Source organism: Trichoplax adhaerens, genomic scaffold (genome assembly GCF_000150275.1).
Source record: "Trichoplax adhaerens TRIADscaffold_2 genomic scaffold, whole genome shotgun sequence".
Taxonomy (NCBI): Eukaryota; Metazoa; Placozoa; class Uniplacotomia; order Trichoplacea; family Trichoplacidae; genus Trichoplax; species Trichoplax adhaerens.
In genome coordinates, this window is record NW_002060944.1 from 1,344,568 (window position 1) to 1,357,699 (window position 13,132).

The 13,132-nt window shown below is 30.3% G+C and overlaps 1 protein-coding gene across 1 annotated transcript; it reads left to right on the top strand.

Annotated features, from left to right (window-relative positions):
- Window positions 1-12,327: 12,327 nt before the first annotated feature.
- Window positions 12,328-12,909, top strand: TRIADDRAFT_5465 (uncharacterized protein; the record flags this gene model as incomplete). Its single annotated transcript, XM_002109169.1, has 1 exon — window positions 12,328-12,909. A coding segment is annotated over one exon (582 nt), but the record flags the coding sequence as incomplete, so codon positions are not given.
- Window positions 12,910-13,132: the final 223 nt, after the last annotated feature.

A 13,132-nucleotide genomic window follows, 5' to 3' on the forward strand; every position in this document is an offset into this window, starting at 1 on the left:
CTGTAACAAACATTTATTTAACGGGCAAAAATTATTTTTTCTTGTTGAAAAACAAAGGAGAAAGTAAGAGTAGATTAAATTTGAGTTTAAAAGTAATAGCTAGGTAAAATCTAATATTGCGTTCGAAATTTAGTCCATATTAACTAAAGATGAGATTTATGAAACAAACAAGAATTGTAGTATTACAATAGATTTATTATCGAATTTATTATGTGGTAACATAGCTGAGACAATAAATCATTCTAATAGCTTGTGGGAAAACAGTTTTTATAGCGAGATCCGATAATCAAGGGTAAGACGGCGGCGCTAGACCTAAGCAGACTAATAGTATCAAGGATTATATTTAGGCGCTAGGATAGTCAAATGCTACTAGTAGACAATTTTTAGAGGCGATAGCCGTAACCATACGTGAATACGACGTGTCTTTAGAAGGGAGGTCACTTTGAGATCTAGCTGTATTTAATTGCGTGCCCTAAATTTGTTACTGTAATATTCGACAATAAATTGAAGTAATAAACTATTTATAGGCAATACGTTTGGTAGACAAATTGAGTGACTGCTTTAGGGTAGGGATTGAACTAACACATTTAGCTAGAAGAGAGAAAATACCTACGAACACAATTAAATCATACCATAAATGATGAAAAATGACTGATACGATTCTAGTACCTTTGGGTATATTTAAAAGTAGAAATTCAAACATTTCAATAATTAAATCAAATCATTCTTTTTTTGATTACTTTAACATTTGAGTTTTTTAAGAAAAATCTACAAGATTCAGTTTGATCCATTTTCATTGATTTATCGTTAATGTTTTATTTGATAGATAAATGTATAAATTTTACCGGCATCAAGCTGTATCAGTGGAAGCGAACAATAGTAGATTTTATTATCAAGCAAAAGGGTGATAAATTCATAAAATGTAATATATTAGCCTATTCAATCGTTTAAGTTATGATGTTGTAGTAGTTCCACCTACACTGTAAAGGACCAGTCAAGAATATACATAATCTAGAACAATTATTAATTAAAATTACCAACTTTAACTACTCTCCTTTCGGTGCCAACACGCAAATTATTTCGACTGCACCAGCGCAGAAATACTCTACGAAATACTGGGCTCATCGTAGCATAAATTATAGCATTTCCAAGTGGAGCTGTGGAAAATAGTGATGTAGACAAAATAGACATAACGGTGGCGATAATAGACGGACTTGTATATAAAGGTTGTACTAAGTCATAACCCGGATAGACGTTAACAATCAAATTGATAATCCATGGGGTAGACATAATAATGAAATAAATGGTTATTGTAATTAACATTTTTGTAACTTTTTGTATCTCAGCCTGACGTACAGTTAGTGAATGAGATTGTAAAATAGTTAAGTGCATAATTTTATTTAATATTGCGATGCATTTACTGTAGCAGAATGCAATGGTAAACCCAGGTAAAATATAGCACATTGTGGCTAAAATTGTAAAATAAATAGATTCGGAAAGACGACCGTATTGAAACCGCAAATTACACTTGTATCCATACACCGGATCAATATTAATCATTGGAATTAGTGGAATAATCAGGAGAATATCAATTGCCCATATTGCACAGATAGCTATTGTTAGACGGCGTCCCACGGAATAGGATGGTGCACTCAGTAATAGCATACGATAGCGTTCAATACTAATTAATGTCAAGGTAAAGACGGACAATATATAAGCGAATCCCCACCATGTTAAGGCGATTTTGCACAGAAGAACAGCCTTGGATAAAGGAATATGAATTGAAGATGACGATGCCATCATGAAAATGAAAGAGATCAATTGTGGAAATGCCATTAAAACATCTGCAATGGCCAATTGTATAATTAAGGCGTACTTGGACACATGATGTTCTGCTGCAACTACTGCGATGACCAATATATTCGCAAAAATCGCTAAAGCTCCTGAAACATAGCTTACTATGTGAAGTAAATTTTGGACAGCGAGTCTTTCTGAAGATATTGTATTGTTTAATCGTAATAAATCCATCGAACTCAGCAAGTATTAAAAAAATTTCGGATAAGAAAAGTCTGATAAGAAAATTCTAGCCCGAGAATAATCTAGAACAAATATACTTACGCAATTGGTGATCTACGCATTAGTCTCTTTCTCTACGTAAATAGTAAATATTCAATTATTATACTTATTCTAATTGATCAGCGATAATGATAGATTTGTCAGCATTTTCATAACAACTTCAGTCATCATATTGATTTTGGTTGCGGGAACAAAGATTATTGAAAAGTATGCGCATTTGTTACGGTTAAAGCTTAAAATCCGGCTATTATTAAGTTACTTTAGAGAAATCAAACCGATATTGACGTTCTTGTCCTCTGAGCAGTAAATAGCCTCAAAGGAAAACCGGAAAATAAATATTACGTTCTGTTTTTTCGATGCCTTTAAGTTAGTGTTCCCTGCTACCTACTAATTTTAGCATAACTAGTCAGCTTTCGGACTCTAGATATTTATCGCTATCAATTATGATGGAATTTTCTTTTGTTAGTAAATAGAAAGATAATAGAACTATGAAGTGGATATATAACGCGATAGTTAAACTTTGAAACAGCTATCGATACGTCATAGTAGGAATAAATATACTAAAACGGGTGAATTAGCTAGTATAATTATACTGTGATAGCATTACAGATTGATTAAAAGAACTGCCTATGGCATACGGCCAATGTGTATATCGTAATTTATTTATAGGTGATATTTATATTTCTGTATACGTAGATAGTCTTTTAATTATGAATGATTCTCTCGCGACTTATTTTAAAATCTTCAATTTCTACTTCCTTCATATCTTACTCTTTCATTGCAGCGCTAGATTTGGGCGGGCAATTTTATTGTTAAACAACTAAGCTTTCTTAGTAATTAGCTAGGCGAATTCATAGTCAGATTGATAGGGAAAAAAAGATAGATAAACGCTTATGCCTAATTGATGTTATGAAAAGTATATGTTTAAAGTAAAAGATATGAATGCTAATAGATCGAATAAAACTTTCATAGCTACAATTAATTTCAATAACTCCATTCAGGTGTGAAAGGTTAGACTTAGATCGTAACTCAAACAGTAACTTTAAGGCTATTTATTGCGATAGCTTTGACTAACTTCAGAATGGCTACAAAATGAAATAATTCAAGAAGAAATCACCATATTCAGCATTTTTATCTGAATTAAATTCATACTGATTGTAGATGCAATACTAAGACATGACTTGAATACAACGTTTTTTCAAAGGGAAAACGACTACTTAAAAGTTAATTTTTAATGTGCAAAATTATAGCTAAATTAGAACTTTAAATGATTATAACTCCGTTAATAGGTCTTGAAATTATTTATGCAAGGAGATGACAGTTACTTTGTCAGGTCAGTATTCGTAACAAAATTACATGACCCAGTCATAGTAGAAGATCCGTTGCTAAGATATATCTTGAAGCGATTTATACTTAAGGTGAAAAGTTGCTTATATCTCCATGAAGAGTAAAAATGATTAGGTAATATCCGTAATGGATGTCTCGCAAAATATTTAAAAATGTAAAAGAAAGATTTTTTAATGGATTTTATTAATATCTTTGGTATGCATAAGATACCATATTTATTATGCCGAAGTCAAGTAGGCACAGAAAACTTGTAAATGGGGTTTAAAATTTTGTTTCTGAAAATTTGACCTTCATATTAAATATTAAGATAATAATCTTGAAAGACAAAAGAATTGCTAATATATTCTAGAATAACAAACTTGCAGTAAACTATCGCATTTAAGAGTTATGTACAATATGAACGCAAAAAATTTTTTTAGTCTTGTGCATTCCATTCTACCTATTCTATCAATTAATACTGATATATTGAAGCCGATAGGAATCTAACTTGCGTGTTTACTTATTAAGGGAAAGTTATTCATAACTTTGGGTATTATTGCATAAATAATCTAATTAAATAGTAATGAATTTAAATATTTAATACCTGTGTACAAGGCATTAAATATGAATGAGATGGTATTTGAAGTTTGATATAAAATTTTACTGTTATTTCAAATATCGCCAATTTAGGCAACAATCAAAAATATTCTCTTTTGTAACGCTTCTATATTAAAGATACAAAAATACTGGCTTAATGACTGAACTAAAATTTAAGTTATGCATAATGATCGTAAATTTCTATGTATTCTAATAAATAATCATGTCCATAACTTTTTATTTAGCAATTATGATAAAACTTTTTCGCATTGGATATTTCACTGGATCCTTTGTGAAAAGTTAAACGAACCGAGGAACATTTAAGTTAATTCTAATATAATATTCTAATTCTTATATAATATTCAGGAAAGTGATGTATTCTGTAAGTCAAACTGATGTCACTAATTATTATTACCGAAAATATCGTTGTGTTTACGTTAATAGATGAGTTTTGTCTTGGTGAAATCTCTAATTTTCTCGTTATGCTATTTCATGGGTTAGAACTAGCTTTAATAATTTCACAAAAATTTCTCATCTTATTAATTTACTGTTTTATCGTCGTATCACGTCTCTGTAGTTCATTTTCATTTATTTACACGATCTAATTAGATCAATTATGGCGACTATTGGCACTCCTATTTTGCATATTTTCTTAAATCAATGACAATCATTTTAATATTGATTTGTACCCTATCTGGGTATTAGATTGCCAAGCTAAAATAAGATGATTTCCTGCTGGTACAAATATCATCTATTTAGAGTATCGTAGTTTTATTTATCCCTCTGTACTTTTGATTTTCAAACTTAATTCCAACATCAGCTAAACTACTGTATTCAGTGTATATGTTAAGGTGTATTAATGTCTTACTATACTTCTTGAAGGTTTAATTAGCTAGAAAAATTTGTAGGAGTAGCCAAAGATGAAGTTGGTGGAAATTCGTGCTTGCATAAGTGCAACTTTACTGTTCCTACTGTTCATATTTATAATTTATTTATTGCTTATAATATTCTCTATAGGTAAATCAGATCGATAAAAGTCATACCAAATGTACTTTAAATCGCAAATTTGTTTAGTTTTAAATTGAAAAGGTAATCAATAAAACAATAAATCAACTCAGTAGCATGTTCACGTAGCAAAGCATGAGGTATTGGTGTCATAATTTCAAGATTTATTCCAAGCTATAAGCTTCGCCTGCATTTGGCTTGGATTAAGATCATACTCATACCACAAAAAATTAACATAACGTTTTTTTTACTAGCTAATATATGATGCATTCACTAGTTTATTACGGTTCTTATTTAATATAAATTATACCAATTTAGTACCCTAAAGCAATAGCTGTTGATTCAGCGTATAGTAAAAATAAAATATCATGCCACCGGGAGCTATAATATGATTCTAATAAGGATTGGTAATTTGCAATTTGAAATTTGGTTAAATAGGATAATGTAATTTAATAGATCAGTTTTTGTTTAATACTTGGTAGAATGAAGTATTGATCTATCTCATAGTTTATTTATTATTAATCAATCTGAAGTGCTTTATGACGAGAACTTCATGCAGTCAAGATTAAAAAGGGCGGCAGATTTTATCCAAAGACTACAGTTCTTGTAGTAGCTTTAAATTTTAACATAAAGGGTGATTAAAACTTTATGAGTACGTAATCAGTTCTAGTCATCATTAAGAAGTATAATATTTATCGTTCACTCAGCAATATGTAATTATTATTTTTGGTGAATAAATAGGTGTTATCCAAAATACTAAGAATTTATTGCTAAATTGTAGATTTTACCTTTTTATCAATTACTTAACTGATGATAAATCGGTTTCTACCGTAATTATAATCTAAATGTTATAATGGACTAATAAATCCTTTTCATTGCTTGATAGTAATAATTGCTAATAAGATTGTGTATGGCAGTAAATTGGTAATAGATAAAAATGGCTACATTGCTATCTAATTTCAAAAATTCAGTATGATGAATAACTGTAGGCACGTAAGTTGAGAGATTAGCTTGTGAATATCAATGCAATATAATTTACAATCAAATTTACGCTGATCAAAATGTTTTGAAAGTTTTGATTGACACAGCGACACATTTTATTCTACAACTGTTAATAATTGCTTTTACTGTAAATTATTTGTAAATGAATATTGTAACTAGCTATATGAAGTATGAATTGTTCATTGCATTATAGCCTGCTAACAGATTCAAGATATGCATAGTGAAAAACTGATAAAGTACTTTTTGTATTACTTTCTTGTAATTTCCATAATTCCACTATTTAACCAATACAATCAGTACAGTAAGTTATAAGCAAACAGATCCGTCTTTTGCTTATGTTTTTGTAAGGATTGTCGGTTTAATGGTGTAAATGAAATTAGATATTTGAAAATCTATTATTCAATCTAAACTGCAGGTATGAAATTTTATAAGTATAATCATAGGTACCGGTATTTATTACTAACCCAAGCATAAGTCGAAACTAATACTTTTTTATAATTTTCTAAGTTCAGAGTTATCATAAGTCTTCCTTGCTTGAAAAAACTTTCGGCACAAATTATGATCACCTCATTTTTCGTTTTTGAAATTGATCAGAAATTGCTCATAATAGCAGTATTTTCACATGGTCCCATACGGCATTTGTAAAATTTTTAGAAATTTTACTGTCCTTGATCATTTATGACGGTAATTTATTTGAAATATAACTAGTGCAAACTCCCGTCGCTTTACTGACGGTTTACGATAATGTGCTCATTTAACAGAGGCTCAGTAACTTTATACCGTACCGTGTATTTCCATGGTATATATGCTATAATCGTAAGGTAAGACCGCATGAGTACAGAACATAAACGCATGCAAATTGCGTAACAATAGGCGTGATAACCATATTTACTATTGGAACAGTTGAAGTAAAGTGAAGCTTATTTTAACACATTTCTGTCTTGAATTATTCATGAAGGAATGAATGTTTATCTTAAGATCCTTGTTAAGTCACAAAAGTAAAACACGATAAATCGTTTAGTTTAATAGAACTAGTACAATAGTGGTCAAGCAAGATTACTATCAGTACCATCCATGAATCCATTTTAGTCTAAAATAAAGTATGGTTACAGTAGGTTTAATTAAAGCCAATCAATCTGATAAATTAAGGACAGAATCATACCATGTTATAAATATGTCGTTACGGCCAAAACCCGAAGTTGGCCATTGCATACTGCCCGGCCATTACGCGTATTGGCCGGACTTCCGGTTTTGGCCGTAACATGTCTATAATATTTATTGATTTTACGTGAGAAAGACCGTTACTTCTTTCAAATATCAATAAAAAAGCAACGTTAAACTACTTTATCAACCTTCTCGAAAGTGTTGTAAAAATTTTCTATTTATGACTATAGGATACCATGAACATCAGTAAGTATGGTACTCTTGATCACCAAAAGTAAAGTAGAATTCAAAATCTATGGTAATACGCTAGTGTTTTAACTTTTTTGTAACACAAAAACTGCTTTTAACGGAGGTTAAGCGCAGGCACCAATCGTTTCTAAGATCAAATTGAACTATGTTTATTATAAAAAGTAATAAGCTCTTTTACGTTTTATCTATTTAAAATACATTAGAGCACTTATAGAACACAAGATTAGCCATGATTGGAACACGATCTGTTTTTTTAGCTCATTTATAAATTAGATATGTAAATAATTACTAACAATCTTCATATATAACATTAGTTGATGCGGTGCGAGCACCGAGACATGCAGCATTGAAAACAACAAGATAGGCAAAATTGATTATGAATTACGATAAGAAATATTTTAGTTCAATGTAAAAATCATTAAATGATAGCAGATTCAGAATTTCTAGCTACAATCATCCGGAATAGTATTAACTGAAGACCAATTTATGCTAACAAATGGCTGCTGTGATTTTAAATACGGTTCTAGTCATATGTTGGTTGAACAGTGGTTAGATATTTATTCAATATAGCTTATAAACCACAATGACTCCGTGTAAAAGAGGTCAGAGTTTACTAGGCGAACTCAAGTTTGTTGCTAGCGATCATCCCAAGTCTCAACTTCTCGTAGAAGTCCTACATCGGGCTGGACTTTCGCTGTGATATCGTAAACACTAAATAAAGTGAATCATCAACTTAACTTCTGTCGTAGCATGATTTTTTGTGGATTATAGCACCAACAGCATGAGTATCAATAGTTCCTCTCAGTATTAATACCAGCCAATAGCGCAATTGGCAACAATCGCTTCACTTTTTAGTGTACATATTGATATATTGACATAATAATATTTTTCAGCATCAAGTTTATTACTTTTTATTTATTTTGTAACATTTTCTGTCTTTTCAAAACACTGAACAGGTGCATAGATTTGAATTCTATTGTTTTCAATCGATTTGTCTTCCAAATACTGTGATTTTATTAAACAGCCATTTTACGTGTACTTCAAATTGTTGCATAATCATTTTTATGTATTAAATACTTATACGATTATAAATATCCGGAAATTATACGTATAAATTCAATCAACGTAATCTATAACCTTTGAGTATTATTTAATTGTTGTCTGGAAGGGTAGTTTTGGACTGGTTGAATTCCTAGAAGTAACAGCGTTAATTTGACGCAAGTAATTAGATTTTCATCTGTTTGCCATCAATTACTCAACTAAAGAACTTTATAAAGTCTTAGATAATTGGTTCCAGCTGGATATGTGTTGCCAGTCAGCTTTCTTATAAAACAAAAAGCTATAATAAGCTATTACCGGTCACCACTTTTTATTGTCTATTAATTATGGTATTAAAATAACATTCAATTTATTTGCTCGCATCTATAAAGTGTTAAATGTAATATTTTACGACAGATGATTAAAAATTTGAAATTATATTTTAAATTGGGTTTAATTAAAGCCACGTCGCAATTGTAAAAAATAATAGTGCATAGTGTTCATTTAGAACGCAAGGTCAAGTGTGACAAGCATTAGTTTTACGGCTCGAAAGAAACTGCAAAATCATCAATTTATAGCCATATCATTGTTCTAAAACTTGTGATTAGAAAGTCCGAGCAAGTAAACGTGTGCAAATGTAATAAATGGAGTATATCCCAGCTTGGCTTCATCCGAATATTTTATGTCTTCAATATTGATTTGCAATTTTTATATATCGGTTATGTATTTCATGCATTATTCATTTTGATAAAAAGTCACAAAATCGTGAATATGACGTAGTTGCAAAATAAATTAAAATATTTCTTCCCAAGTGTCAGAAAACAGCTTTGCAACAAGATAACGCAATATAGATCAATAAATCAATTCCTTGAACCACGTATCAAGGAACGATATCTGCACTATCACAAACACTTTTGCTCTACTAGCAGACTACACAAAGACTTAAACGCCTCGTATTTTACGTTAAACACTAAGTTGGAGAATTCTCTTTATTTCACGATATACTGCATTTATATACTATTCCTCAATAGTTCATGAGTCGCAGTTAATACAATTAACCTCGGAATCATTTACTGAATTAGATATTAAGTTTAGCTACTGCTCCCTTAATGCAGACAACAGTATTTACGAATATAGACATGTAATGACTAATACAGAATAGTCAGATTACGATATATCCTATCACGGAACATTTCCACGATAATTTGCAATCTACCATAAGTAAATTACAATCACAATGATTCGAACTGTAAGTAGATGATTTGCATTCCCTATTATAACTATTAATTTCAGTATGTGTATAAGTGTTACTGTCATAAAAAGTTAGTGCTATATTAAAACACAGTATATCCAAATTAGAAGTCAACTAAATAAGGATAGTCTAATAGAATTATCCTAACATAGATATTTCTACTGTAATACAGTATATAACACTGTAACACCAAGAGAACAATTATAGATAGCTGCATAATTTTAGAGATTTGTCTGAGTCCTACCAGGTAGGCTAATACTATATAAATAATAGTATTTGCTCGGTTGTGCATGATATAGAATAAAGGAAACTCATTATAATACACGATACAGTTACGATGGATGAAATGATGCTTGCAAGATTATTTTAAAATGATAAATGCGAAATTAGAATTTAATTTCAGTTTAAGCTAGATACGTAGAGTAAACTTCATAGCCCATACGTGGGCAGTTTATAAGAATAGAAGTTTTGTTAGGATCTAATGAGATCTAATAAAGCAGCATTCAAGTTTCGGTAGTTCTTAGACATATAACTATAAATACAAAAGGCAAAATTTATAACTCGTGACCCCTAAGGTGATATATTTCACGTCTGATTGATCACTATTCAATTAAAAGGAATATAAATTAATTTTCGATCTGCTATTAAAGAAGGCTGGATTAAATAGAAAGTAATGAGATGCCAACAGTAGACTGATACAGACGATATATTACTTTATAACTAACAGATATCTTTCAAAATACTTTCAATCATGTATACGATAGCAGTTCTAGCTAATGACTTCGAAAGAATACATTATAAACCGGTTCACTACTTACAGTATGTTAATGCATAAAAATAGTAGATTCGAGATAATAAAGAAAATGTCAATATTGCAGCTTACAGTATATTGAAATAGACCCTTGAGAAAAAGCTTAAGTTAGCGTACGGTAGAAAATATTCTTCGAGAATAAATTTCACTTATAACTGTTAGAGTTGTATTCCTATCGGATCAATTTTAGCAAGAAAATTTTCTGGTAAATATCTTCTACAGTCTTTTTTACTGAAGAATGAGGCTAGAAAAGATATAAAGCAAAGCCTTGCCAACTCTAGCCTTGTATTGTAAACAATTCTTTGAAAAAAAATCATTTTTTAGTTTATGATGGAAACGCTGCAAAAATAGACTTTCAACTATATACCATATGATAGTTTTTCTTTGTGGTGAAATTTAAAGAGCACCTTAGCATTTGGTGCATCTTACTACAGTTTATTAAAAGGTGATAAAACTAGATCAGATTTAACTAAGTGTGCATGAAAACTGGACTACGTATTAAAAAACTGGCCATTAAACACATCATATTTTAGTTTCGGAATAAAATATACTTTTCAATTACGTTTCTCATTTGCTTATTGTAGGATGGCAATTTTAAGTAATGATTTTAAAAACTACGTTTTTATCCAGTTCGTTTTTTAATGTACGGAGTATAATAGATACAGGAACTCTATTATAACAAGAAGAGAAGATGTTACTGACGTCATATAATTAGCATGTAAGTTCAATTTTGTTAATATTTGGTTATACGCATATACGTGACGAAAGTTATGAATGGGATTGTAAGAATGTTGCTAGAATAAATCAAACCTATAAATATTTTCTAAAGCATGTTTATTATATAAAATAGTAGATTCATCAAATCTCGGAATTATTTAATGTCATAACTGATATCGTCTTTTCATAACCTAGTATCTCTGTTGGTGGCCTTGAAAAGAAATAGAGACTCTAGAATATACAAGGGTATAAAATGCTTCCAAAAAGTACTTATATCAACGAAAATCAGATTTATTACTTAAATTCTTTAGCCAATATATTTATATTTAATAATGTTCTAGTTAGATAGTGTTTTGATTTCTATCGTTTCACAGCATTATTCTTTGTTGATATCATAAGAAAGACAAAAGGAACATTGCATTCTAAGTTATTGTTACACAGGCAATTTAATCTGGTAATTTTGTGTTTAGTTAAATAAATAGACTAATGAACGTATTAAATCGATTGAATTTATTTAAAGGTATACAATAATGCGTTCAAAAATTTATCTTTCCGGCTTCAATTTAATGAAATTTAAGAACACTACGTCTACTATACATTTCAGTAACTGCTTTAGCTTACATCATAATTAAAGCAATTTATATTAGTACTAAGAAATAATCTAATACACTTTTAATTTATTTTATTATCCAAGTATATTTCGTTGTCTCATCCAAATACTCCAAGGAAATTAGCTGTTAAGAAAAGACTAGCAAATAAATAACTGATTTATGCAAAAAGAATTTTTCCATTACGCTATCTTAAAAGGTGTAACTGAATCAATTAAACTGTCATTATAAGGCTGAATTGTAATAGAAAGCCATCACAAACTATTGCAACTAATTTTAGCAGTCGAATATTGGGAAATTCTTTCTTGTGCTGTTTTTTATTTCACTGGAAAATTTATTTGACTTACGAGGTCCATTTTTTTTTAAATCGGATTGATAATATTTATTTTGCTATGCCGGCCGTTTTTAACAGTCGTGATTTACGATCAGCTAATTTATCTCAAAATGACAGTCAAAATATTCTGGAATTTTATAATTTTCACGTTAGTGTTTTTACCACACTTGGTATTATTGGATTATTTACTAACATTTTAGTAATTAAGATTGTCTATCGAAACTCTAAATTAAAAAATACACCTAGTTTTTTGATACTTCATTTAGCCATAGCCGATATTCTATCTTCTGGCCAACCTATCGTCATTGGATTTGCTTTAATGTATTTAGCACCACTTAACTGGCCGCATCAATCGATCATGATGATATGTCGACTTGCCTTTTATTGGTGGCTAGTGGGTTATTCTCTATCTGCTGCCATGCTAACACTGATTAGTATCGAACGCTATCGAGCAATTATCCAGCCAATTAAATTACGACTAGCTGGTAGACGGTTAAATTATATTATTCTAAGTTTATGGATAGCTTGCTTTATTATCTCATTGCCTATCACATTATTAGCCGATGTGGATCCAATCTATTACTTTGATTGTCAAGTAGAAGTAGATCTATATCCTACCTTTGCGGACATTTATTTTACTATCATTACCGTTGCGGTGTATTTTTTGCCATTAGTAATTATAAGTATTTGCTATACTTGTATAATACGAAAATTTAGGCGAGATACAAAAATAGCTCTTCAGCTTAATCGGAAATTAACAGTGAATCAATTACTGAAGAAGAAAATTATGCGAATGCTGATTCTAGTAACGGCTAATTTTATGTTGTCATCCTTACCTTGGATTGTAAGCCTAGTGGTTATTGCCTATAACGACATCAGTCCTAATGATTTCTATCACAGCGAAAATAATCTTTTAGCTGCGGCTGCAATCATCATCAAGGTTTTATTCTCTT